The 27640-nt window shown below is 41.3% G+C and overlaps 1 protein-coding gene across 1 annotated transcript in view; it reads left to right on the top strand.

Moving 5' to 3' along the window:
• Positions 1–26728, top strand: part of LOC119914850 (scavenger receptor cysteine-rich type 1 protein M160-like) — a 55809-nt gene extending 29081 nt beyond the window's left edge. The window contains exons 10-14 of the mRNA XM_038734394.1: positions 8458–8763; positions 8857–9147; positions 24571–24900; positions 25849–25931; positions 26053–26728. Coding sequence (XP_038590322.1) covers positions 8458–8763; positions 8857–9147; positions 24571–24900; positions 25849–25931; positions 26053–26172 — 1130 coding nt within the window. The 3' untranslated portion in view covers positions 26173–26728. The remainder of the gene's footprint in view (positions 1–8457; positions 8764–8856; positions 9148–24570; positions 24901–25848; positions 25932–26052) is intronic.
• The last annotated feature ends 912 nt before the right edge of the window (positions 26729–27640 follow it).

Genomic DNA, 27640 nt, shown 5'->3' with positions numbered 1-27640 from the left:
TTATGACATTTGATCAAATGGTTGAAAATATGCTGTCCCCAGTGACACAGACATTTTGAGGGGCAGGGGCTCAAGTGAAAAAAAAGGGCACTTCTCATAATTACGTATTTTTTTTACTTTTTTTAAACAAAAATTTATATATTAATACAACTTCCTTACAAATTAATTTTATCTTCCTCTCACTCACGCAATTATTTCATATTCAAAAGATGTCTACAAATCTTGGTTGTCTCTCCTTCCTCCCTTACAGGGAAGAGAGAGAGAGCGAGAGAGAGGGCAGGAAAGGAACAGAGAGAAAAAGAGAGGGATGGAAGGAGAGAGAGAGGGGAGGGAGGCAGTCTACACAATATACAGACACAGAGGTACAGACAGTAAAGGTGATATTGCTATAGACTAAATGAAAAATGGTACAGATATTTATAGTAGTGTTAATGGTAACAGTTGTAATGTTAATGATTATAATAACAATAGGACCAGTAACAATAGTCGTTGCAGCAGAGGGTGTCGAGCAGGAACACGGGGACAGCAGGTGACCCGCAACCACAGATCCAGACTCCACAGCTCCAGAGCCAGAAAACCTGCAGGAAGTGATAGGAGGAGAGAGCAGAGGGACGAGAAAACACAAGACTACCAGAAAGGGGAGAAGTTGTGTTAGTAACATGCAATAATGGGATGAGGTTGCATACAGAGGGAGAGGAAAGTAGAGGAGAGAGGAGCTCAGTGCATCATAGGAAATCCCCCAGCAGTCTAGGCCTATAGCAGCATACCTAAGGGATGGTTCAGGACTCACCTGTGCCAGCCCTAACTATAAGCTTTATCAAAGAGGAAAGTCTTAAGCCTACTCTTAAATGTGGAGATGGTGTCTGCCTCCTGAACCCAAACTGGAACCTGGTTCCACAGGAGAGGAGCTTGATAGCTGAACGCTCTGGCTCCTAGTCTACTTTTGGAGACTCTAGGAACCACAAGTTACCCTGCATTCTGGGAGCGCAGTGCTCTGGTGGGGTAGTAAGGTACTATGAGCTCTTTAAGATAAGATGGTGCCTGACCATTAAGAGCTTTGTAGGTAAGAAAAATGATTTTAAATTCTATTCTGGATTTTACTGGAAGCCAATGCAAAGAAGCTAAAACAGGAGAAATATGATTGATGACTCTTTTCCTGGTTCCTGTCAGAACACGTGCTGCAGCATTCTGGATTAGCTGAAGAGTCTTAATGGACTTTTTCGAGCAGCCTGATAATAAAGAATTGCAGTAATCCAGCCTAGAAGTAACAAATGCATGGACTAGTTTTTCTGCATCATTTTTAGACAGGATGTTCCTGATTTTCGCAATATTACGTAGGTGAAAAAAGGCGGTCACAGTGGTGCTGGAGGCCAGGGCGATGCCATCAAGAGGAACTATATCTTTAGATAATGCGTCACGGAGGTGCTTAGGCCCCAGAACAATAACTTCAGTTTTATCTGAGTTTAGCATTAGAAAATTACAGGTCATCCAGGTTTTAACATCCTGAAGGCACATTTGAAGTTTTGCTAACTGATGAGTTTCATCTGGCTTGATCGATAGATATAACTGAGTATCATCTGCATAACAATGAAAGCTTCTGGAATATTTCCTGATAATATTGCCTAAAGGAAGCATATATAAAGTGAAGAGGATTGGTCTGAGGACAGATCCTTGAGGAACTCCATGACTAACTTTGGCATGCATGGAGGACTCATCGTTAACATGTACAAACTGAAATCGATCTGATAAATAGGACTTAAACCAGCTTAGAGCGGTTCCTTTAATGCCAGTTAAATGTTCCAGTCTCTGCAATAGGATCTGATGGTCAATGGTATCAAATGCAGCACTAAGATCTAATAAAACCAGTACAGAGAAGTCCTTTGTCTGATGCAATAAGGAGGTCATTGGTAATTTTCACCAGTGCTGTCTCTGTGCTATGATGAGCTCTAAATCCTGACTGAAAATCCTCAAATAAACTATTGCTCTGTAGAAAGTCACACAGCTGTTTAGCAACTGCTTTCTCCAGAACCTTAGAGAGAAATGGAAGGTTAGATATAGGTCTATAGTTGGCTAAAACATCCGGATCAAGTTTGGGCTTTTTCAGAAGAGGTTTAATTACAGCTACTTTAAAGTACTGTGGTACATAGCCTGTTGATAAAGATAGATTGATCATATCTAGTATAGAGGTGCTGACTAAGGGTAAAACATCTTTAAGCAGCCTAGTCAGGATGGGGTCTAAGAGGCAGGTTGATGGTTTAGATGAAGAAATTATTGAAGTTAGATGGTAAAGATTGAGGGAAGCAAAACAGTCTAAACATATATCTGGTTGTACAGCTGTTTCAAAGGTTCCTGAGTTAAGAGATAAGTTGGTGCCAGTTGAGGGCAGGTCTTGGTGAATTTTGTCTCTAATAGCTAGAATTTTATCATTAAAGAAGCTCATGAAGTCATAACTACTGAGAGCTATGGGAATACTTGGCTCAATAGAGCTGTGACTCTCTGTCAGCCTGGCTACAGTGCTGAAAAGACTATCTTGCCAAATTAAACGAGAATTTTCCAGTTTGGTGGAATGCCAATTCCTCTCAAGTTTCTGCGATATTTGCTTTAATTTGCGAGTTTCAGTATTATACCATGGAGCTAACCGTCTTTGTTTTAGTATTTTCTTTTTAAGAGGGGCTACAGAGTCGAGTGTCATTCGCAGCGAGCCTGCAGCACTATCAACAAGATGATCGATTTGGGAGGGACTGAAACTAGCATAGGAGTCCTCTGTTACTTTGTGACTTGATAATGAATTTAGAGCTGATGGAATCGCATCCTTAAATTTAGCTACAGCACTATCAGACAGACATCTTGTATATAAATTTTTGCCCAATGGCGTGTAGTTCAGCAATACAAACTCAAAAGTTATCAAACAGTGGTCGGACAAAGAGGGATTCTGTGGGAACACCACTAAATGTTCAATTTCAATACCATACACCAAAACAAGGTCGAGGGTGTGGTTAAAACAGTGAGTTGGTTCATGAACACTCTGAGAGAAGCCACTGGAATCTAACAGAGAGATAAACGCAGTACTAAAGCTGTCATTCTCAACGTCCATGTGAATATTAAAATCCCCTACAATAATAACTTTGTCCGTTTTAAGGACTAAAGTTGACAAAAACTCTGCAAATTCAGATAAGAATTCAGAGTACGGGCCAGGTGCTCGGTACACTATAAGAGAATTGGTTGCAGTGATTTCCAACTTGGGTGCGAAAGACCAAGAACAAGGCTTTCAAATGAGTTATAATTTAGTTTAGGTTTAGAGCTGATTAGTAGGGTAGAGTCGAAGATAGCTGCAACTCCACCTCTTCGGCCTGTGCCTCGAGGAATGTGAGTATTAATATGACTGGGAGGGGTGGATTCATTTAGGCTAACATATTCTCCATCACCCAGCCAGGTTTCAGTAAGACCAAATAAATCAATATCATAATCTGATATTAGTTCATTTACTAGTACACCTTTAGAAGAGGTCCACATTTAACTCTCCTATTCGTTTGCACTATTGCTCTTGTGGTTTTAATTTTTATGAGGTTTTTATGCACAGCTCCTCTTCTCTTTACCTTTTTAAATAATTTCGATGGTCGGGGGGCAGACACCGTCACTATAGGATTTTCACTAAGTAACTCCTGAAATGGAGGAGCAGAGAAGTGTGTTAGACTGCGACTCTGCCTCCTGGTCTCAACTCTGGGTTGTCATGGATTTGGTCCACTAATAAACTTGGCCAGATTTCTATGTGTTGGAAAGATATCCTGTCCACTGTTATCTCTCAGTGTTTTTAACATCTCCTTCATGGTGGATGTGTTTGGGAAAGATGCACGAAAAACCCTGAGCTCTGTTTTCAACTTCTGCTCCTCTCCTCCATAGAATTCACACAGTGTGTGAATGGCCTCAAGAGAGTCAGGACCCACTGCGTCTTTGCCTATCCAGTTGTTGGCCTTTGTCAAACTGTGGAGTCCGTTCAGTATTTTACTGGACTGTGAGTCACCTTCTCCCCTAAATCTTCTTTGTAGTTCCTGAGAAAGAACATCTAAGAATGAACAGTACACCTTTACTCTGTAGTAGTCTTCTACTGACTGGAAGGAGTGGCTCTCTGTGGCTGCACCAGTACTTCGGCTGTACTTTGCAGGCACACTCCTCTGCCTTTGCTGTCCCGGGGGTTTTTTGGGAATGCTGATCCCTTCCTCTGATGCCGGAGTGGCAATCTCAAGGGCAGGAGTGACAATCTCAAGACAGAGCAAAAACTCAAAGTCTATGGCTTTAAGGTACATCCTGGCATCTCCAGCAGCAGTATCTGGAGGCTCCTGCTCTGTAATGTCAGTCACTTTATGGAGGGCCTTCTGGGCTTTTTCTTCTGCATGCCCAATGTGTGTCAGAGTTTCTGCAGTTTGATTACATGCTCTCCAGGGTTCAGGGACTTTTGGCATTTCACAAATGCAGTGTTTTCGTAGAGCTGGTGAGAAATGCATAGAGTTTCTGTACCAGGTTGAAAAGGGTAATGAAGTGGAGTGTTGTGTGCGGGATCTTTTGGATACTTTAAGGATGCAATTTTTTATATGGCCCCTTTTACACTACCAACAGTTTCCTCAACCCAATCATCTTCTATTGCTTCCTCAAACTCAACATTATCCACCGTTTCCCCTTCAATATAGTCTCTCCCTCTTCACCACGGACAGTGATTTCCTGATCATCTTTGTAATCTGTGTCAGTCGTTGCCTCTATAGCCTCCTTTTGTCTTTCAGTTGTTGTTTTGGAGATTTCAACTGCTCTCTCAGGTGTAACACCTTCACCATCTGAGTTATCTGCTCTCTCTTGGGTTTTGCTTCTGGTACCTGGTTTTAACCATGCATTTAGCGATTTACTACTCTTGGCTGTTTCCTGGCGCTCCTTCTCCTTCCTTTTCTGCATCCTTTCTTTTTTTGGCATTGTGCTGCAGGCATGATTAAAATTAATTGTTTAAATACTTTTTGTTTCACAAGCAAAATAACTTTTTAGCTTCACACAACCAAGCAACAGAATACTGAATTGCCTGAATAGATTAATGTATTAATCAAATACATTATTATTATTGCTATGCACGTACACACACACAATAACTGACGGTGACTTAGTTTCACATTTGAGGGAAGACTGTCTGTATCATCATCAAATAAAACCTTCAAAATCAACATTTAGATGGAGTTTGTTTTAAACCTACTATCCTCCATATGTTTGCATCTGCAGATTTCTTCTAAATTCACCAATTCAGATTTCTAAATTTCAGGGTGAAAGACTCTCGATGTAAGTCATTAACTGGGGAAGTTCTGTGGTGATATGCTTTAGTTATTTTGTTTATCCTATTTGCCTGCATTGCCCTGTCAATTAGATGCAAATGTGCGCATTTTAATTAGTTAACACCTAGTTTGCGATGTGATGACATTATTAGACACACACACTGTATTCACCTGTAGGGTCCCCATTTAGTACAGTAGGCCTGTATGGCCATGATCTATTTGCCTTAGCTAAACTGTAGCTAACTTATTACATTAGCTATTAGCTCATGAGGCATGCATGCTAGCAAGACACAGGCTAACTATATTTGTCTTTGGCTAATCAGCAGTAAATTCGAGGCAGTGGTAGTTTAATCTTTTGTTTCATCGCCACTCACCTCAACACAAGCTAAGAAAAACACTGCTGGGAGGGGCCGCTGCTGCTGCCTGCAGGTCTGTGTGTGATGTGCAGATGTGCGCCACTGCGCAGAGGCGCAGGTGGGGAGAGAGAGAGTGAGGGAGCGCTTCAGAACTCCTGTCCTGAAATTGAGATATACTATTCAATAAATATATTTGTTTGACAGGGAAGCTGTGCGCAAACAGGAATATATATTATTTTTCAAAAATTTTAAAAAAAGCACCACAGAAAAAAGGGCACTTTCTCTCCAGGAATAAAAAGGGCAGCTGCTCAAGCCCCTTTTGATGTCTATGTGTGCACTTGCCTGGTTAAAGATTACACGTAGAGTGCACATATCCACCAACCGCAGGCATCACTTCCATCCTGCTATCTCACCCATGTGCCTTAAATACAGGACAGAAATTTGTACCCTAACTCACTGTTTTTAGTCATGTTCGAAACTGCAAATGGATTGGTCTAGTATTATCCGAAATAGAAAAGATATTGGATATAGAACTGGAGATGGACCCTTTGTCTCTCATATTGGGCCTCCCAAGCCGATGCTTAACATCAAAACATAATAAGAGGCTGTATTGTATTCTTACTTATGCAGCGAGGAAGAATAATTTATTGCAGTGGGTTAATGAAAAAATACCAACTGTTAGAGGCTGGCAAAGAGTGGTGTTTGATTTTGTACCATTAGAGTACCTTACATGTATATTACATTCCAAAGCGGACCATTTTTATAAAATGTTGGAACCCTATTTGAAGTATGTAGAACCTGGTGTCTCTAATATCATGCTGCAGGGATTTTCTTGACTGTTCATACAGCACACTACTGTAACCCCGAGGGTCATTTGTTTGTGGTTATTTTTTTTCTTATTTATTTTTTCTTATCTATATGAGCCTAAGTTGGTGTTTGTTTGTTTCTTTTGATTGATTAGTTTTGTTTGCCTGTTTGTTCTGCTCTTTATTTCTCCAGACTATGCCATGTGACCATCCTGTACTTAATAAATAAAACCAGTATTTAAAAAAAAAAAGATATATGAATAAAATATATTCTAGTTTTCTCTCTCTGCCTCAACTCTGTGATTCCCAGAGTTTCCTGATGGACATAACTTGTTGTTGCAAAGTGCCTCAATATTACAGACTTTTCTTTGTGCTGCTGTTCCTTCTAGCTGAAGGCAGCAGTGATGATGTCTGCAGCATTAATTAATTTCTCTACATTTTCCATTCATACCTTCAGAACTTCCAGTCTGTAATCTGCATTTTACAGATGCATCTTTCACTCAGCAGCTACCAGCTGTTATTTATTTTTCAGAGAGAGAGAGAGAGAGAGAATGTGGTGGATAAAACAGTCCTATTGGGTTTTACGCATGACGCACAGCTTCTTCTGTATGAAGCTTTACCTGCTTCAGCAAAAGCTGCTCCCTGTTACTGCCACAATCATTCTTTGTTCTAAAGATTATTTAGATGCTTTAGGAATAATCAGATTTTACTGGCAGCCTGTGCTGCTGCAAAGCAACAGGTTTGGTTGGCTACATGTCCATAATAAAAGGCACAGGTAACAAAAGTTGGCTGGGCAGCAAAAGTGATATTTTAAAGTGATCTTATCAATAAGTTCATGGAGATTTAAAAAGGAAAATAATTGTAGAAATAGCTAAATTACAGATAATCAGCAGGCAAAACAAACTGCATTCCCTGGAAATAACCATGTTGCACAGCAGCTGTTTCTAACCTGATGAACAGCAGATGAAATAGGTTTGTCAGTTTTTTTCTTTTACTCTTTGAGTAATTTTTTTTTCTTGAGTAAAGATTTTGAGTACTTTACCCGCCACTGGCACCAGTAGACCTACTAGTGCTGCCATGGTGAACATGAGACAGACAGCACAGATGAGGTCTATGAGATTCCTGTTCCTCCTCCTTGTCTCATCTAGTTCAGTCTAGTTCAGGTTCTGCTTCTGTCAGAAGGGGAAACTTCCATTAGCCCAGACTAACTAAACCTTGACTGAAAGACAGACCAGATCACTGTCTTGTTTTAAAATGATGTGCGTCCATAGATGTGTTGGCTCGAAATAGTGGGATGGTTTGAGACGTTTTTATGAATGAAAGTAAATCACAAATTTTAGAACTTGAACTTCTTCACTGCATTTGCAGGAATATTTTAATGGGCTACTTAAAAAAAATAAACTCATCAAGTTGCCTAGTCTGATGCAATAGAAAGCCCATTTTTAGATAGCCATCTTGAACTTTCCTCATGAGGACACACAGGAGCTGTGATCCTGCACAACAAAACATCCCCACACTACCATGGATAGTAGTGGTGCAACCCGTGCTATGGATCCCTTCCACACGGTGCGGATTGATTACAAAGTTTTACAAAATTTATGATGATTTATCCTGTTTGACCTCTCAAAATATCCTTTATTCTGGAAATGTCAGAGAACCCAGTTAGATTGTGAATGTGCAGAACTTTGAACATGAGCAGAAAACTGCTGAAACACAGGAGCTATTAAAGTCCAGGAGCTTCTAACTGAATTAAAATGATTTCATTTATTATTGATGAGATAAAAAGGTGCCACAGGCAAATTTAAAGAGGTTACCTCAATCAGTCACGTCTGCGTTGATTCAGCAGTGATGATATAAAAGTTGATCTACAGGAGAAACATATCTGAAAGCTGAGAGCTGCTCTGCATTATATTCTGTTACAGTTTCAGATTTTAAATTGTTTTATTAAACCAGAAAATGAGGAAAGGCCATCTTCTATTATCTCTCCAGACTCTGTCAGGCTGCTGGACGGGACTAGTCTGTGCTCAGGCAGACTGGAGGTGAAGTCTAACCAGAGGTGGTCCTCAGTGTGTGAAGCTGACTTTGACCAGCAGGATGCAGAGGTGGTCTGTAGGGAGCTTGGCTGTGGGGCTCCTTCAGTCCTCCAGGGGGCGCTCTATGGAGAAGTGGAGGCTCCGATGTGGACCAAAGAGTTCCAGTGTGGAGGCCATGAGTCTGCTCTCCTGGACTGTAGAAGCTCAGGCTCAGCTAGAAACACCTGCTCACCTGGAAAAGCTGTTGGACTCACCTGCTCAGGTAGAAGAGGAGCTGCAGCTTTGATTTGCTTCATTTCTCTTCTGATGAAACTCACTTTATTGTTTTACTGATGACTCTCTGGTTTCTGTTCAGAGCCTGATGATGTCAGGTTGGTGGGAGGAGCCAGTCGCTGTGCAGGAACACTGGAGGTGAAACATCAGGGAGACTGGAGACCAGTGAGTGACTCTGTCTGGACCCTGAAGACAGCAGCTGGTGTCTGTAGAGAGCTGGACTGTGGCTCTGCTGTTTCTGTAGGACAGAGAGAGGAGTCCTCACTTAGACCTGTGTGGTGGATCAGCTCTGACTGTGTTCAGTCTGGATCTGCTCTGAGGGAGTGTGTATCATCAACTTCCTCTTCCTTCATCCTGATTGTTACCTGCTCAGGTAAGCCCATCAGTGACATCATCTATGACATCATCTCTGACAGTAATGTACCCAGGTTGACTCACACTCAGCAGCTAGAATGGCAGCAGACTGTCTCTGGCAGCCATGACGGAGTCTAATGAGCTGCTGCCTCAGTAAATCAGGAGCTGAATGCACCAAGATATATATATGTACATATGAAACATGTCTGCTGTTCCTGCTCAACACCCTCTGCTGCAACAACTATTGTTACTAGTCTTACTGTTATTATAATCATTAACATTACGATGGTTATCATTAACACTATTATAAATATCTGTACCATTTTTCATTTAGTCACTTGCAACATCACCTTTACTGTCTGTACCTCTGTGTGTATATTGTGTAGGCTGCCTCCCTCCCCTCTCTCTCTCCTTCCATCCCTCTCTTTTGCTCTCTTTTCCTCTCCTGCCCTCTTTCTCTCTCTCTCTCTCTCTCTCTCTCTCTCTCTCTCTCTCTCTCTCTCTCTCACTTCTGTCAGTCAAAGAAGGTCACCGCAAATCTGCCTCTTCAAAATCATCCAACTAAATCTTTCATATTGAGATGAAATAATGTTTTTTTTAATCACTGGAGATGAAACTGTTCACTATGATGTAATAGAACTACACTTTAGATATTAAAAACCTTATTCAACAGTACATTTTTAATTTTTAATAATGAGCAACACAAAGGAGGCTAACCCCAGCTGCGTCAGGCCGATGTGCTAGCAGCAGGGTTAGCCGGTCAACATGCATACAATTGCTAACTTAGGTTTAGGCACAAGATGCTTTGGGAAGCTGTCAACACATTTTATACTAACGTAGCGAGCTAGCTTTGATGCCCGATTATTTCTGGTGGAAGTACTTCACAAAGAGTTTCAGGCTCTGCAGGAATCCCTGGAGTTCAGTCAGAAACAGGTGGTTGAGCTGGCGGTGGAAAACAAGGTCCTCAAAGGTTCAATTAAATCCCTCAGTGACCAGGTGGTCACCGTATTTGGAAATCAACAGATACCCTTAAACAATACATGAGCGATTTTGGGATCTGCAATGTTTGGCGTTCTCACCACCCCACTCATAGAGAATATACCTTCTTTTCACCAGTCCACTACTCGTATTCTCGGCTTGGGTATTTTTTGGTTAGCAGCTCAATTATGACGTACCTTTCGGACACTCATATTCACCCTATCACTATCAGTGACCATGCATCAGTTTCTATTACTCTTACTAAAAAAGGTCCAACTAGAAGTTGGATATTTAATGCATTGTTGCTTAAAGACCTAGATTTTATTTCAAAAAGGAGTGAGTCAAGTAAAGTCAAAGTTTATTAAAGTGTAAAATCACCAGCTGTGTGGTCCCAGTACACTTTACAGAAAACAGAGACACATAGAATTTGCAGAAAAAAGAAACACACATTAAAAAAACAATAAAATAGACAATTATAAAACTAATAATAAATACAATAAAATAGACAATTAAAATGTATACAAATTCATAAGATACCCTAACCCAAACTATAAGCCTTCTCACAAAATACATCTTTACTAAAAAGAAAAGTTTGTAGCCCACTCTTAAATATGGAAAAGGGGTCTGATTCCACAGCTGAGGTGCCTGATGGCTAAAGGCTCTGGCTCCTATTCTACATCTGGAGACCCTAGGCACTACAAGTATTACTACTGCATTTTGCGAACGCAGTGTTCTCGTGGGGCAGTATGGTGTAATGAGTTCTCTCAGATAGGATGGTGCCTGACCATTAAGGGCTTTGTATGTAAGAAGAAGTATTTTAAAATCAATTCTCAATTTTGCCGGGAGCCAGTGCAAAGTTACTAAAACAGGGGTGATACGATCTCTCCTACTGGTTCTTGTCAGTATGCGTGCAGCAGCGTTTTGTATTAACTGGAGAGAAGAGACTTAAGAGATTTTTTTGAGCAGCCTGAAAGCATGGAGTTACAGTAGTCAAGCCTTGAGGTAACAAATGCGTTTCTCTGCAAGTTTCTCTGCATCATCTCGATGCAGAAGGTTTCTAATTTTCACAATATTGCAGAGGTGAAAATAGGCAGTCCTTGTAGTTTGCTTATGTGTGCGTTGAAAGACGGGTCTTGATCAAAAAAAACTCCCAGATTCCTCACGGTGGTGCTGGAGGCCAAGGCAATGCCATCCAAGGCAACTATGTCTGCAGACAATGTGTCTCAGAGGAGTTTGGGTCCAAGTACTACAACCTCAGAGTTCAACATCAAGAAATTATTAGACCTCTAGGTCTTCACATCCTTATTGCACATTTGAAGCCTAGTTAACTGGTTGGTTTCATCAGGTCTGATAGAAAGGTATAACGTCATCAACAATGAAAATTTTACTGTCGTTCCTAATGATATTACCTAGCGGAAGCATATACAAGGTGAATAATATAGGTCCAAGGACTGAACCTTGTGGAACTCCATGGGTGACTCTGCTGTGCAGAGAAGACTTATCGTTTACATGTACAAACAGGGTGTGATCTGATGAGTAGGATTCAAACCAGCTTAACGCAGTTCCTTTAATGCCGATTAAGTGTTCAAGTCTCTGTAGTAAAATATGGTGATCAATTGTATCAAATGCCGCATTTAGATCTAATAAGAGTTATACAGAGACTAATCCCTTATCTGATGCTGTTAAAAGATCATTAGAAATTGTTACCAGTGCTGTCTCTCTACTATAATGCATTCTGAAACCTGACTGAAATTTTTCCAATGAGTTGTTGCTATGCAAAAATTCAGAGTTGATTTGCCACAATTTTTTCAAGGATCTTGGATATGAAAGGAAGGTTAGATATCGGTCTGTAACTGTCTAAAACCCCTGGATCAAGAATAGTCTTTTTAAGAAGTGGTTTAATAACCGCTTCCTTAAAAAACTGAGGTACATAGCCTGTTGTTAAAGAAAGGTTGATAATCTTTAACAAAAAAGTACCAACTGATGGCAAAACCTCTTTGAGCAGTTTGGTTGGGATGGAGTCTGTGAGGCAGGTCGTTGGTTTGGACAAGGACACAACTGAAGTTGGTGAAGGTTGATGGTAGCAAAACAGTCCAAATATCTACTGAGTTTTAAAGGTGCTTCTAAGGAGACTAAGGGCAGGTTGGCATCCATTGAAGACAGGAGGTGCTGAATTTTATTTCTAATAACAAAAATTTTGTCGTTAAAATGGTTCATAAAAATGTCACTACTGAGGTCAAGAGGGACACCTTGTTCCTTTGAGCTGTGACTTCCTGTCAATCTGGCTACAGTGTTGAAGAGGAACCTGGGATTGTTAATATTTTCCTCTATTAATTCTGAGTAATAGGCTGCTCTGGCGCTGCGGAGGGCCTTCCTATACATTTTCAAACTATCCTGCCATATTAAATGAGAATCTTCTTGATGTGCAAGACGCCATTTCCTCTCGTGTCTTCTGTGTTTAATCAGTTTCTTTTTCCAAGGAGCAACAGTGTCCAGTTTCATTCGGAGCAGTCCTGTAGTGCTGTCCATGAGATGATTGATTTGTAAAGGATTAATTTGTGAGGGATGGACGTTAGCATAGGAGTCTACAGGAGGTTTTATGAGACACGTAATAGAGGTACACACTGATGCAATTGAATCCTTAAACTTAACTACAGCACCATCAGATAGGGATCTAGTATAGGCATATTGGCTTGAAGTCCAACAATTGAAACTAATCTAAGATAATAGATGGTGGTCAGTTAAAATGGGATTATGAGAAAACACCACCAAGTTTTCTATTTCAATACCATATGTTAAAACTAGGTCAAGGGTATGGTTGAAACAGTGTGTGGGTTTATGAACACTTTGACAGAAGCCAACCAAATCAAGCAGTGAACTAAATGCAGTACTGAGGCTGTCATTCTTGACGTCCACATGATTATTAAAATCACCTACTATCATTACTTTGTCTGTTTTAAGAACTAAGTCAGATAAAAATTCTGCAAATTCTGATAAAAACAGAGTAAGGACCAGGAGCACGGTACACGATAAATAAAATCTGCTACATATTTGTCCAGGTTGGGTTTGAAATACCAAGAACAAGTATTTCAAAAGAGCCATAACTTAGTTTGGGTTTTGACTTGACTAAAAGGTCTGAATGAAAAATAGCTGCAACTCCACCACCTCGGCCAGTTGCCTCAAGGTATGTGCGTATTACTATGACTGGGAGGAGCGGATTCATTGAGGCTTACACAATCATCATGTCCCAGCCAGGTTTCAGTCAAACAGAACAAATCTATATTATGATCCGATATTAATTCATTAACCAGTACAGCTTTTGAAGAGAGGGATCTGACATTTAATAGCCCACACTTAATTTTCATGCTATTATGTTCTTTTGGAGCAGTTGTATTAATCTTTAATAAGTTGTTAGGCACAGCTGTTTTTCTGTTCACTTTTGATTTAGGTGGCTGAACAGATGCCGTTACTATGGGAATATGAGAGTGATGCATGTTTATACTTGTCAAAATCAAAGATGAGGGTAACTGCCAGGAGGAGCCACTGATGGAAACAGCGCAGGTCTGTGCTGCTGTGGACATAAAGTGGCAGCTTCTGTGGAGGGGGTGTGTGGCGTAACTAGGCAGACACGTGGGGCGCATTGTACAGTGTGCTGGATATTAGCAGCCAACTTGCAGCTCCCTAATCTGCTGGGATGAACCCCATCAGTCCAGAAATACATGGAACGGTTCCAGATCAGATTGAAATTGTCAATTAAATCAAAGCCATGAGTTTTGCAAGCTGGCTGGAGCCAGGAATGAAGGTAAAGAAGTCTACTAAAACGTTCTGTTCCGCGACAGAGCGTGGGAATAGGGCCGGAAATAAAAACGGATTTTCCACAGCCGTTTAAGAACTTAAGAAGTTTGTTTAAATCCTTTTTTGTCAGTTCAGAAGCACCCCGAGCTACAATCTTTCCCCCCGACATGCAAGACTACACGGCAAATGGAGGTTGGGAGTGAGTGGAGCAGTTCCGGGAGTTTATCCAGGATGACCGGGGCTGTGGTTTCATGGAAGCAATGAGTAGCGGCATTGGTGTTAAGCAGGAGGGCCGCTGATCACAAGAAGGATCCCATACTGACGTGTCCTGGAGGGTGTCTTGCGAAGTTAACGTTCGTGAGTGTGTCATCACAAAGTTAGATAGCAATGGGAGACAGGTCTTAAAGCAGGACAGTGGTTTTACATGTCAACATTAGGTTATTGCAGAACAACAAAGAAGCCCCCTGCTGTGAAGAAGCATTTTGAGTAACAGAATTACATATCATGACAAATACATTAGTATGTCCCACCGGTTGTTGTGGCACTAAAAACTGAGTTGATGGCTCACTATGACTCTGAACTGATAGTAAAACACATACTTTTGTATTTGTATTGTGTATTTACCATGGGGTTCATGCCCTTCCCTTCTCATGTTCGCCTGTTTGTCCCTCTCGTCTGTGTTCTTGTTACACGGTGAAAAAGAAAAAATCTTATCCATTCTAACCAAAACAATACATATGTATAAATATTTACAACTTTACTACAAGTGTTATGTCAGTTACAGGATATTATAAATCTAAAACTTCAAAGCAATGTTAATTACATTTTCATTAGCTTCAGAGTTTTCTACAGCAACTGGCTAGGAGGTGTATTAAGTCATCAAGGGACATCATGAAAGTGATGGCAATTTTTTGTGAAGTTTCCTCAAGGGTGGGTTCACACCTAAAGGTCCGGTTCCTGAATCAAACCACTAAAAGGGAAATGAAAACAATTGGATGCACTGCAACAGTCTAGATTATAAATATCGAACATAAAACTTACACCAAAAGAAATTAAAAGATAAGAGAAGTTGTGAACCCACCCTTGAGGATTATTGTAGAAATTTGTAAAGTGATGCATATGAAGAATCACAATAAATTAACACCACAAGGAAGTTTTTACCCTATGTAAATATAATATTTGCTGCTTTGCACGTATCAAGTTCCAATAGACTGTATATTGGTGAACCAAAGATTTAAAAAAGTTAAATTAAAACACTTAACTACCACCTTCACAGAAATAGCATTCTAACAGAAGAGAAAAGACTATTACTTATTATGTTTAAAGTTGAGCATTCATGAATGCAACATTTATTTATTAAAATACTCCCCTTTACATCTCACACCACGCCACATAAGAGGGGAAAAGGGTTCACTTTTTCCAAGGCTGGTACTGCTGAGGAGCCCTCCTCAAGTTGACCGTTGTGCTGACAACAGTATTGATTATGAAATTACATTTTCATTAGCAAATTACACTTCTAATTTGGTGAAGAACTTAGAGCTACTCTAGTGCACATGAACATTGAACTCAACATGGATGGCACTAAAATGCACACCAAAGACAGTGTGGACCAAACAGTATCTAGACAAATATTTAAGGGGAGGGGAGGGATGGAAGGAGGTGCGGGGGGTGGAGCACATTCCTCAATTCACCCTGGACAGCCTATGCTACACCAGAAAGAGAGAGGACAGAGAAGAAGAGACACAGACTCTAGAAGGATTAAAGTTTTAAGACTCACAAGTTTAAGACTAGGCTACAGCTTTGGAGTGATAATGATGGCAAGTTTGTAAGACAAAGCACTAGCAAAGATTTCACAAAGTTTAATTTTGGAACTCTCTTATTTTGCTGCATGCTTTTGAAGGTAATTTAAAAATCTGTTTAATTTTAACTCACTGTTATACTATTTTACTGTAATTATTTCAGTTTATTCCTTAGTTCTTTAATGATGGTAAATTTGTCACACAAAGCTTTAGCAAAGATTTTACTTTAGTTTAACTTAAGTTTAATTTTGGAGCTCACTCTTATTTTGCTGCATGCTGTTGAAGGTAATTTATAATGCTGTTAAATTTTTACTCACCGTTATACCATTTTACTGCTTTACTGTAATTATTTCAATTTATTCTTCACGTTTTTAATAATAAAGACTGACTTGATTCCAAATCAATGAAGAAACCTCCTACTGATCCTTTGCTGGCCCCGGAGATTCCTCCTTTACTTATAACTCACTGCTATACTTTTATAATGATAAAGTAATTCATTCAAGTTTTATTACTTAATAAAGTCTTTAAATCAATGAAAAACCTCCTCCAATTATCAGTCAAAAACACACAATGGAAGGATGTACGCAACCCTCTTATCAGTTACACACAGACATCCGGTGTGGGGGCGGGACCGGAAATAGCTGTCAAAAATGAGTTTGATGGAATGTTATGTATAATTCTCTCTCTTACGTAATAGACTATGCCACTATTCATACCCTGGAAACTACAGTTGTTTCTTTAGATGCAGAGAAAGCATTTGACAGAGTAAATTGGAAATTTCTAGTCGCTACTTTTTTCAAATTTGGATTTGGAAACTCTTTCATAGATTCAGTTCCCAAGAGCTTCTGTCAGAACAAACGATCATACCACTCCATGCTTTAATCTCCAGAGGGGTACCAGGCAGGGTTGCCCACTCTCTCCCTCGCTATTTGCCATTTTTATAGAACCGCTAGCAGCTGCTATCAGACAAAATAATAATATTAAAGGAATTCAAACAGAAAATATACACCACAAGAGAAGCCTTTATACAGATGATGTATGTACTCTTCCTCCTAAACTCACAAACTTCTCTCTCTGAGACAATCACACATAGATAAATTCTCATCCATCTCAGAGCACTCCATTAACTGGAGTAAATCCATAGTTTTGCCTGTAAAGTGTGATTTTCAGAGTATATCTACCACAATGCTAAAGTCTGGGAATATTAAATATCTGGGTGTCATTATTTCCTCCAGGCTGTCAGAAGTGACGTGGCTGAACTACATATCTTTACTTAAATCAATGGAGTATGACCTTGTACGGTGACATCATTACCTATATCACTCATGGGAAGAGTCTCCACCATAAAAATGATGGTCCTACCTAAAATCAATTACCTGTTTTCAGTGTTACCCACCAAACCCTCTGCTGTCTGGTTTAAATCACTGGACTCAAATATCTCAATATTTTTGTGGAAAAATAAACCCCCATGAATCAGTTTTAAAACTATGCAAAAAGCAAAAGTTTGTGGTGGTTTAGAACTGCCAAATTTTTATCATTACTTCCTGTCCAGTAGACTACAATGTATCTAAAAATGGATCAATCAGAGCCTTCTGGACCACTCATGGATGGACATGATGAACAAACATTCTGTAAGGAAATTAAAATGTCCGATATGCCATTCATCAGTTCCAGCATCAAACGTCATACCTGCTTTAAAAGCATTAATATAAGCACTTCCTTGGCAGCTTGGTGGGAACTTCTCAAAATATCTGGGTCTTCACCTATCCCATGCAGATGTACCCCATCTGGAATGATCCTGACATCCTGAAAAATAAGAAAACACTAAATTCCCCACTGTGGTATGACAAAGGGATAAGACATCTAGAGCATGAATTGCAAGGCAGTAACTTTATTCCATTCCAGGATCTAGTTGCACAATATGGAATTAGCCATAATAGTTTAAATCCATAATTCATGCTAGATTTAAGGATAACATAATGGACTTAGATTTACCTCCAATGATAACAGACTTTCTTAAACTCTCGCCTCCAAAACTGTTATCAAAAGTATACATGTTACTGTTAAAAACAGATAGTTCAATCTCTCTCCCATTCTTAAAGTGGGAGACAGATCTATCCATTAGTCCAGACCAAAACTTCTGGATGCAGATATGTTTAAATACCTTTAGAATGACTAAAAATGCCAATCTACAACTCATACAGTATAAAACTCTCCATAGAACACACTACACTGGACAAAGGATGTTCAGAATGGGTCTTATGCAGTCAAACATCTGCCAGAACTGCTCAGGTAACATATCTGATAGTTACATGCATGCTATGTGGCAATGTACACCTGTTCAAAAGTTCTGGCGGAAGATTTGTGAAGACCTATCGATATGGCTAAGTTACCCCGTCCCAGTTTCCCCATCACTGCGTGCTGGGGGACCTAAGTGACATTAGTATAGAGGTTGACACATCATACATGCTTTTCACTACCTTATGCATCGCCAAGAAAACTATCCTCATGAACTGGACGGCCAAAAAGACTATAAGTATTGCCCAATATAGGAATTCACTTATAGATCACATTAGCATGGAGAAAATGTCTGCTATAAAAAAAAAACACATTGATACAATTCCAGTCTCTCTGGTCCCACTTGATCAACTTTATCACTTAGTGGGGGTGGGTGTGTACTGCCTTCCTGCTCAGGGTCCCATGCTGCCGGTAGGTGTTCCTGGGGGTGGGTTGATTCTTGGACGCATCACGGTGTGGGAGTGGGGGATTCTGACTTGATTGACAGGTGTTGAGGGATTGTATTTGTTTTGGTCTTTTTGAATGTTGATTGATGGTGTGGTGTTGGCGGGGGGCGATGGTGCGGCGCTGGGGCTGCCTGGGGCGCAGGCTTGACAGAGGGACTGGTGTTTGCCCTGTATTCGGCACGCCGCCACTGCGGGGTGGGTAGCCACTCTGCTTGGGTGTTGCGCGGTTGTTGGAGGTGCGTGGGTGGTGATTTTGACTTGCACGCTGTGCGGATGTGGTGGCGCTTCTGTGCTTTGCCGGAGGGGCCACAGCGAGGGCGGGGGATTGTTGGGCTTTGGGTCGGGGCTGCACTGAGCTGCCTTGGGGGTGGTGTGGGGTTCTGGGGCTCGGGGCTTTGGAACCTCTGGGTCTGGGGCGGATCTGTGCGGCTGGGCCCCCTGGACCCGTCCTGGGGTGGGGGACAAGACTGAATGATGGGAATCTGGACCCAGTGGGGAGGACTCAATTTTAATTACACATTAGACACAGAGGGCTTGGGGGGTGGGAGGGGCACGATGGGAGGCTCCACTACAGAAATCATTTTGTTTCTCAGGTTTCCTTTGCTTTACTTTACCGACCCGGACTTGGCGAATGTGGACAACACAGACATAATAAGAAAAGAACACAGAAGAAAGAATATCCGGTCAGCTCCCTGCAGAAGTTAAATGTGAAAAGAGCTATAGAGGCGTGCCTGGCAAGTACAAGCAGGAGGACAGACGCAGATACTGCCGGAAAAAATAGTCTATCTTGGTAAGTTTCTTATTGTTAGCAAGACAACACAGTTGTGTAAGTTTACAAAAGTTGAGCTCACTCTGGGTTTTTAAATATTTTCCTTGGTGGATAGCTCTGGTGTAGCTAATGCTAGCACGTGGATTAATATAGCCAATTAATTAGCTAACGTTAGTTATCATTTTAATAGCTTCATAATTGAAACAGTGACTTTAGTCTGCCTTATAAACAGTGTTGTAAGTAACTCGTCACAAAAGTAACGCAATTAACATTACAGTAATGTATTGCTTTTTGCTGTAAGGCAATTTTTAATGTTACTAAAATTTCGGTAATGTACAGTCTCAGTAACCCTGGAATTTGATGAATGAGATTTTAACAAGGTGCATGTGTGTGAGCCCACAATTCTGCTTTTGCACTGTTAAAATGACCAGTGAGGTCTTTATCAGAGTAATAAATGCAACTAATATGTTGCTGTCTGTGTGCTAAAGATTCGCATTTTTATAGTCTACCTTAATACTCGCACGTAAACTCCATGTTTACAGGAAGTTATTGGTCACTGTGATCATTATTCCTGCCCATACAGTCTGTAAAGACATCACAATAACCACAGCTGTCATTTTTGTATAAATTCATTCCAAAGTTTAACTGAAGCTACTATGAATCACCAGCTAAGCATCTGTGTTAGACTATTCAAAAGTCTATCTTCTAAATGTACACTGTTTTTTGAGATTTCTCTTCACTGCAGCCACGGAGGGGGTAACGTTAATCATTACAGTGACCAATAACTGAGTTATAACAGCAATGTCAAAGTGTACACGGGTATGTGAGAATTGTTTTAAGACGCGCTTGATATAATGTTTTTGTGCCCTGCAATGTGCCACCACACAATATAATAGCATGTGATGTTTTATAAAATACTGCTCAACTTTATGTCCATTTATGTGGTCATAGATCCTGTATTCAACTTTTAAAACTTGAACCTACCCTTTGCCAACTTTAACCAACTTAATGCTAAACCCAGAGTTGGAATTTCCTGCTTTAGCTCAAGAAAAGTAAATGAAGAATGATAATAAGGATTTGCTATAAGAATAGAATTACAGTGTTGATATGCAAAAGAAGACCTAAACTAGGTGGACGTACTGGCCTAACTGAATATTTATTATATCTCATTTGCAACTGCATTTCTTTTCTTTTAGAGCTTCCTGGGATCGTCGCCTCACTCACAGATGACTAATCCCTAAAATCCACCGACTCCGGCTACGGCGCGTTACTGCTCTGCCGCGGTTGCCTGTGTTCTGACGATCTATGCTGCCTTGTCGAAAAATACTACCGTAGCGCAAATCTATCGAGTCTATCGAGTCGCTCTGCCCTATCAAAAACCTTACCTTTTCCAATCCCATAAAGCTATAACTTTCACAGTATTATGACATATTCTCTTTTTTGATTATATTATAACATCATTTCAGGGGTAGCGTATTCTGATGACTGATAATAATGCTCCCACTACAGAATCATTTTATATTGCACCACTACTCACTCCATGTGTACGTAATGTCATTGTGTTTAAGCAACTTTAAACAAAATGAAAAATCTGACAGTGGTTGTTAATTAGAGGTAATATTGCTTTGGTATAGACAAAATATTTCCTTTTCCCTTCCACAGATGCTGTGTGATAAAATCCCATAGTGTCAATGCAATGAGTCCTACTCAAAGATAAGCGACCCTCCACTCCAAGGATAAGGATTGTGACCCGTTTCAGTTTGGTTCCACCATTTGTACTGCATGCTTGTGACTGAGTACCTTCACTACAGCTGAGTAAGCGCTTGGACTGCCATACCAACGAGCCTGGCTCTTTGGCCTTGCTGTCAAAGTTGCATGTTTGGTACCCTGTAGACCTGGATTTGAATCTGGGCAGGGTGACTGCTCTCGCCTCTGGCCGCATATGGTGTCAGAAGTGGGACGGCTTGCTGTGAGGTCGTCTGAGCCGGGCCCAGAGTCCGAACCGTATGAGGGACCCCCATGGGTAACATTAATGATGGGATGTGTAGTGTACTTTTCATTTTACTGATTTTATGTTATTTAAAGGTGTTTTGGTCAAGATGTGATACATGCTGCTGTACCTTTTAATGTACAGGAAGTTATTTTGTAATGTCCACAAAATTAAAGCATTTTAGTTTTCTGTATGTGTCTGTTATAAAATAAATGTTTTACTGACTTTTATTATTATGCTAAAAGGGCATTTTGCAAGGTATTTTTAATGCATTAATAATGAATTATTCTCATACTGAATGGTTTCATATAAAATATATTTAAACTGTACAGCACAAAAGGGTATTTCAAGTTAAATTTAAATAAGTATATTTAAATTACAGTGAAAGTACTTAAAGTGGTTCCATTTTAACACAACTAAGTATATTAAACTATAGTGCAATTATCTTAAAGTTGACTAATTAGGCCCTGCGATAGACTGGCAACCTGTCCAGGGTGTACCCCGCCTTTCACCTGATGTCAGCTGGTATTGTCTCCAGACCCCCGCGACCCTGTATGCAGGATAAGCAGTTGACAATGGATGGATGACTGGAGAGTATTTTTAAAATAACACATTGAATATACACTTAGTATAGTACAATTAAAATGTGATAAGTGCATCCAAAAAAAGTGCTTAAGTATATTTCTTTTCACCTGGGACACCCCTAATCTGAGCCCCTATGTCCCCATCACTTTTCAACACAGAGTCAGGCTCTGGCCCCCCACCCTCCATCTTTGCAGTAAACCCCGAACACATTTCAAGCACAGAAAGATTTCTTGCTTTAAGCCCTGACACCACAGACTGCAGATAAAAAACATATACGGAGGCAAACAGCACTGCGTTTCTGTTTCATGGAAACTTCCTGCTTAAAGTAATCCCTATGAGTAATCCCAGATGTACCTGTAATCTGATGACGTCTTTATTTTCTGTACTGTACCTGTTACGGGGCCCAGGGATGGGTACCTCAGTCACAGATATGTAACCTGTATGAAAGCAGGTGAAACAGCAGCAATGAAGAGACGGTGCGTCTCGTTTCCTTCCAGATTGCTTCTCTGGTTGTTTTATTAAACAACTCAAAATCATGTCAACACAACACGTTTCTGTTCTGAGCATTTCAGTTCAATGTCCAGGTCCAATAAAGTTTCATCACATATTAACACTCTCACCGTTTCAATAAAACCTCTTCTCACTCTGGTCACTTACTGTTTCTGTGATAAACACATTTCCATTGACTTTCACATTCAGTAAACATCTTTAGTCATTTAAATACCTTTTCTCCTTACAGGATATAACTGCTCTAAACACTACCATTTACGTCTAATATACGTCTAATCTAACTTGAGCTGAGGCGTACTGCCCCTTTAATGTGTCAACACTGACAATAACCTTCTGTAATAATCACAGTCCACTGAAATGTAACTAGAAAATGCTCATGTTACATGTTCTAACCATATATTTAGCAGAAAACAGACGTATCAATATTCAGGTACCTGTTGTCAGTCATTTTGGCAAGGTATATTAATTATAAACATCTTATCAAACAGACATCTGGAATATCTACAGTGAACAGGAGCCGTCACAACACTTTCCCACCATAAACTTTAAATGTCCGGTATTCGTAGAGCCAACATGGCGTCATCGCGGGAAAACGTTGACAGGACAAACTGACTTCCTTTCTTTACACATGTCAGAAATCATCATACATACTCTAAACGTTTAACAAACAATCACGTTAGTAAAGCCTGATGTTATAAAGTCAGTAGTTCTGGGTTATTTACAGTTTACCGACCTGTATGAAAGCAGGTGAAATGTGCTCACACTACCTCAGGTGTGCCACGTAACGGAATACAGCTACTGTTTTTGGATCCCGATTACGTAAAGCCGTTACATGTAATCCGTTACTCCCCAACCCTGCTTACTGGCCACAACTTTGAGCAGCTGAGCTCAGCCGGGGGCTCGTCAGTATCTCCACGCCCACGTGGCGTCCTCCACCCTGGCAGCTCCTTCAAAGGAGAGAGTCCAGCAAGTGTTGAAAGTGTTCAGACGTGGAGAACAAGTGTGACAGAGTATTAAATGGAAATGTGCTGGTGAACTTGCTGCAGTCTGTGCTGGTAGAAAGATGTGTTCTGTTGTTAATGATGAACTGATGTTGGAGTTGTGCTGAGTCCACCTTGAATCACTGAATTGTTGTTTCATGACATGTTTTTCTTTTGTGTCTGCTGTCTTTATCTCTATTTCATCTTCTATATCTCTCCAGACTCTGTCAGGCTGCTGGACGGGACTAGTCTGTGCTCAGGCAGACTGGAGGTGAAGTCTAACCAGAGGTGGTCCTCAGTGTGTGAAGCTGACTTTGACCAGCAGGATGCAGAGGTGGTCTGTAGGGAGCTGGCTGTGGGGCTCCTTCAGTCCTCCAGGGGGCGCTCTATGGAGAAGTGGAGGCTCCGATGTGGACCAAAGAGTTCCAGTGTGGAGGCCATGAGTCTGCTCTCCTGGACTGTAGAAGCTCAGGCTCAGCTAGAAACACCTGCTCACCTGGAAAAGCTGTTGGACTCACCTGCTCAGGTAGAAGAGGAGCTGCAGCTTTGATTTGCTTCATTTCTCTTCTGATGAAACTCACTTTATTGTTTTACTGATGACTCTCTGGTTTCTGTTCAGAGCCTGTCAGGTTGGTGGGAGGAGCCAGTCGCTGTGCAGGAACACTGGAGCTGAAAAATCAGGGAGACTGGAGACCAATGAGTGACCTTCTCTCTCTCTGGACCCTGGAGACAGCAGCTGTTCTGTAGAGATCTGGACTGTGGCTCTGCTGTTTCTGTAGGACAGAGAGAGGAGTCCTCAGTCAGACCTGTGTGGTGGATCAGGTCTGACTGTGTTCAGTCTGGATCTAATCTGAGGGAGTGTGTACATTATCTTCCTCTTCCTCCATCCTGGATCTCACCTGCTCAGGTAAGCCCATCAGTGACATCATGTATGACATCATGTATGACAGTAATGTCTCCAGTGTGTCCTCTCCTCTGTCTCAGTGTCTCAGTGGTTTCCATTGGACTGAACTGTAAAGTTCTCCAGGACAGTGACGTCCTAAAGTGTAGAGAGGTGGGCTTGTTTCTGGAAGCTTCACCTGACAGGACACACCTGGAGGAACCTGTCTGTCTGTCTGTCTCTGTGTTTGGGGACGTCCCACCAGGTGGATCCAGTCCCTCCTTTTACAGTCTGTCATCGCTCTGCTCCATGTTTGTTACCCGTGTCAGACCTGTGACATCACTTCCTTCTTCAGGGGCCATTTTGTTGAACGGAGGGTGAATGTGACCTTTCATCATCTGTGTGTTTACAGACCTGCTGCTTCAGCCCAACATCTCTGCGTCCTCCTCCGTGGACGGGGTCTCCGAGGCCCAGCAGCAGGGCTTTCAGGTGTCCAGGGGCTCCACCTTCACCATCAGCTGCTCCATCCAGCCACAGTACCCAGGAGGCTCCTTCCAGCTCGCCTTCACCTCCTCCATCACATCACACAACTACATCCTGCCAGCTGTCAATCACTCTGCCCACTTCCTGTTTCCTGCCGCAGAGCCCGCCCACCAAGGAAGCTACAGCTGTGTTTATCACGTCCATGTTTTTTCTCATGACTTCTCCTCTGAGAGCCGTCGGCTGTCTCTCACTGTCTCAGGTAAGCTGAAGCAGAGCAGCTGAAACGTCACCTTCACAGATCTTCTTATTGATTTCACTCTTTATCATGACAGCTACATAAACAGAGTCGAACTTCATTACAAAGGCTGCAGAGATCTACTGATTAGTTTCTGATGACAGACTTGATGTCGCTGCTTATTCAGCTTCCAGACCATGTTCTCCTACTTCTGTCCAACAACAACGATAAACACATGAACCCTCAAATAATCACGATTAACGTTACGTTAACTAGAATAAATTCAGGATTAGAACTGAACATTTTAAATATATTATTATAAATATATATTTTAATGACTCGAGACGCAGGACGCGTACCTGTCAACATCACTGCAGCTTCCAGCACACCTGTAGCTGGTAGCCATGACAACGCTGTTCCACCTTCTCATTGGCTGTAAGGGCAGCAGCTGGATTTGTGTTGCGTTTTAAGCACAATAAATTATATTTGTTTAGTGTAAAACAACTATAAACTGTTTCGGCAGTTGAACTTCTTTGCCCCTCTGCTTGTTTCTTGCCCCCAGATTCTTCGCTCTGCCACCACAAAGCTCTTTACAGGTGGGCACTGCCCACATGAGGTTTCTACGCTGCAAACTAGTGGGCGGGGCCTCGTTAGGGGAATTCCGGCTTACGACTGATCATAGTATTTAGAAGGTGCTAATACACGTGTCATTGCTGTGGATCAAGTAGGCCTACATAATCAGCCCTTCTCGAGGACCCCCTTTCAGCTGGAGGCTTTAGGCAGTTGAACTTCTTCTCTGGTTGCGACGGCTCTGCTTGTTTCTCCAGATTCTGCGTTCAGATATGTGTTGATAGAGATTCCTGACGGACTGAAGTGGTTTTGGGAGATTTCAGGTCTCTACAGTTTGTGTTTAATGGGAGCTGATGGACTCATGATGTGTGTGATGTGATGTCTGTCCATGTGTTTGATCAGATCCAACAGGTCTTCTCATCAAAGTGGTCGTCCTGCCGCTGACTCTGCTGTTGGTGATCGCTGCCCTTTGTTTCTACCGTAAGGTACTGACACACGTCTGTTGTTTAGAGGCCTGAGATGAAGCACTCGCTCTGTGTTTACTGACCTGAAGAAGAGGAGGAGTGATGCACTAACTCACATGTGTGTGCTGTCATGTCTCTCCAGGCCAGCAGGGGGCAGAAGCCGGGCAGGCAGGAGGACATCGAGCTGGATTATTATAACCCGGGTGTTTCTGCAGCTGAAGGAGGGCCGACTGAAGAGGAAGGAGCTCAGGGAGCAGAGTAGGACCTCCAAGGAGCTCATCTCAGCTGCCTCACAACCCACCATCAGCTCAGTCCAGGATTTTACTCTTTTCTAGTGATGGATAAGCCTCTGGTTCTGGTTCTTGGGGGGCCTTCACAGACACAGTTTGACTGCCTGACACATTTACAAGCCATATAGTAACATGATTTGCTTTCAGAGTGATAATGGTTAACTGCTGAGCTCAGATTACAAAAGTAGAACATTTGAAGAAAGATGTTTAATTTGAGATACTGTCTTTATTTCTTTAATAAGTCCTGTATCTCTGCATCTTGTGCCGGACCTCATCTTTGCCTCTAGAAACCTTTGTCTGGGTACGGACAGACATGTCTCAAGTCTCAAAATAACGCTAGTTTCCAGTACAGAGGAAGCTAAGGTCCACTCTTTTGCTGTAAATTAAACCAAAAGCTAAAGCGTCCCTGACGACGCATTTGTGTATCTAGCGCACATGAGGGGAGGTGTGAAAAAAGGTGTGATGCAGAGGGGAAGGTCAAGAGTTTTACTTTTTACGCTTCTATCATTTTTAGTCAACGGTAAGACTTGTCTTGATGACATCAAGATAATCATTTTAATCAGGAAAGAAGGCACTATTTGCCTAAACGTCAGCAGCCACTGTGAAAATGAAAGCAACATCATTTTGAGATTAAAGAACAGAAGGTTTTCTTTAAAAAAGATGGTGACAACCCATGATTGATGTCTTTTCTGCTTCTTGTGTGTGATTTTCATTTGTGTGATGCATTTAAGATGTAGAAGAGAAGAAATGCTCATTTAGTCTTGTTTTTAAACTGAGACCTGCTGTATCTGCTCTGGATGCTTTGGAAATGAGAAGATTACACAATCACAGTTTTGTACATGATGTTTTATATTTTTCTTGTTCATTTGTGACGAGAGCAAAGGGGTGTTGCAACTACTGGCAGGAAGTGTACGGTACCTATAAAGAAGAGGAAGGATGTGAGGTCAGAATGTAAGAACCAATCAGTGTGATGGCTAACTTATAGCAGCCAATGAACGTTTGGAAAAGGGCTGAGGTCCTTCCTGCCCATTATTATTTCAGTTGCTGACCCCAGAGCTCAAGAAGAATTAGGGGAAAATAAAGAAGGGGCGAAAGAGGAGGAAAAGGGGGAACTTTTGGGGGCTTCTGTTTTTACATTTGTTGAAAATAAATCAGTTTCTCTTTGGGTGCACGCCTGAAGAAACTAGAAAGAGTTTTGTCTCTTTTTGTCTTCATTTTCTTCCTCCTCTTCCGGACTGGTAAGTTAGTATTCTTCTACTTTAACATCCACACTGCCGACATTAACACAGCTCATTACAGATCAGCAGCAAACTGCTCCTTTAAGGAACTCCTTCCAGGTGATGTGTTCAGGGCCCTACTCTCTGCAACCTAAAGTGAGAGAGGAGTGAAGTGGCTGACCAGGAAACTTCTGAATCTGGAGTCAGACATTCAGTACAGACG

This window comes from Micropterus salmoides, unplaced genomic scaffold (genome assembly GCF_014851395.1).
Source record: "Micropterus salmoides isolate LMB-PRFRI ecotype aquatic unplaced genomic scaffold, ASM1485139v1 Ms_hic_scaffold_20, whole genome shotgun sequence".
In the NCBI taxonomy this organism is placed as follows: Eukaryota; Metazoa; Chordata; class Actinopteri; order Centrarchiformes; family Centrarchidae; genus Micropterus; species Micropterus salmoides.
This window is presented reverse-complemented; position numbering and strand designations above follow the sequence as displayed.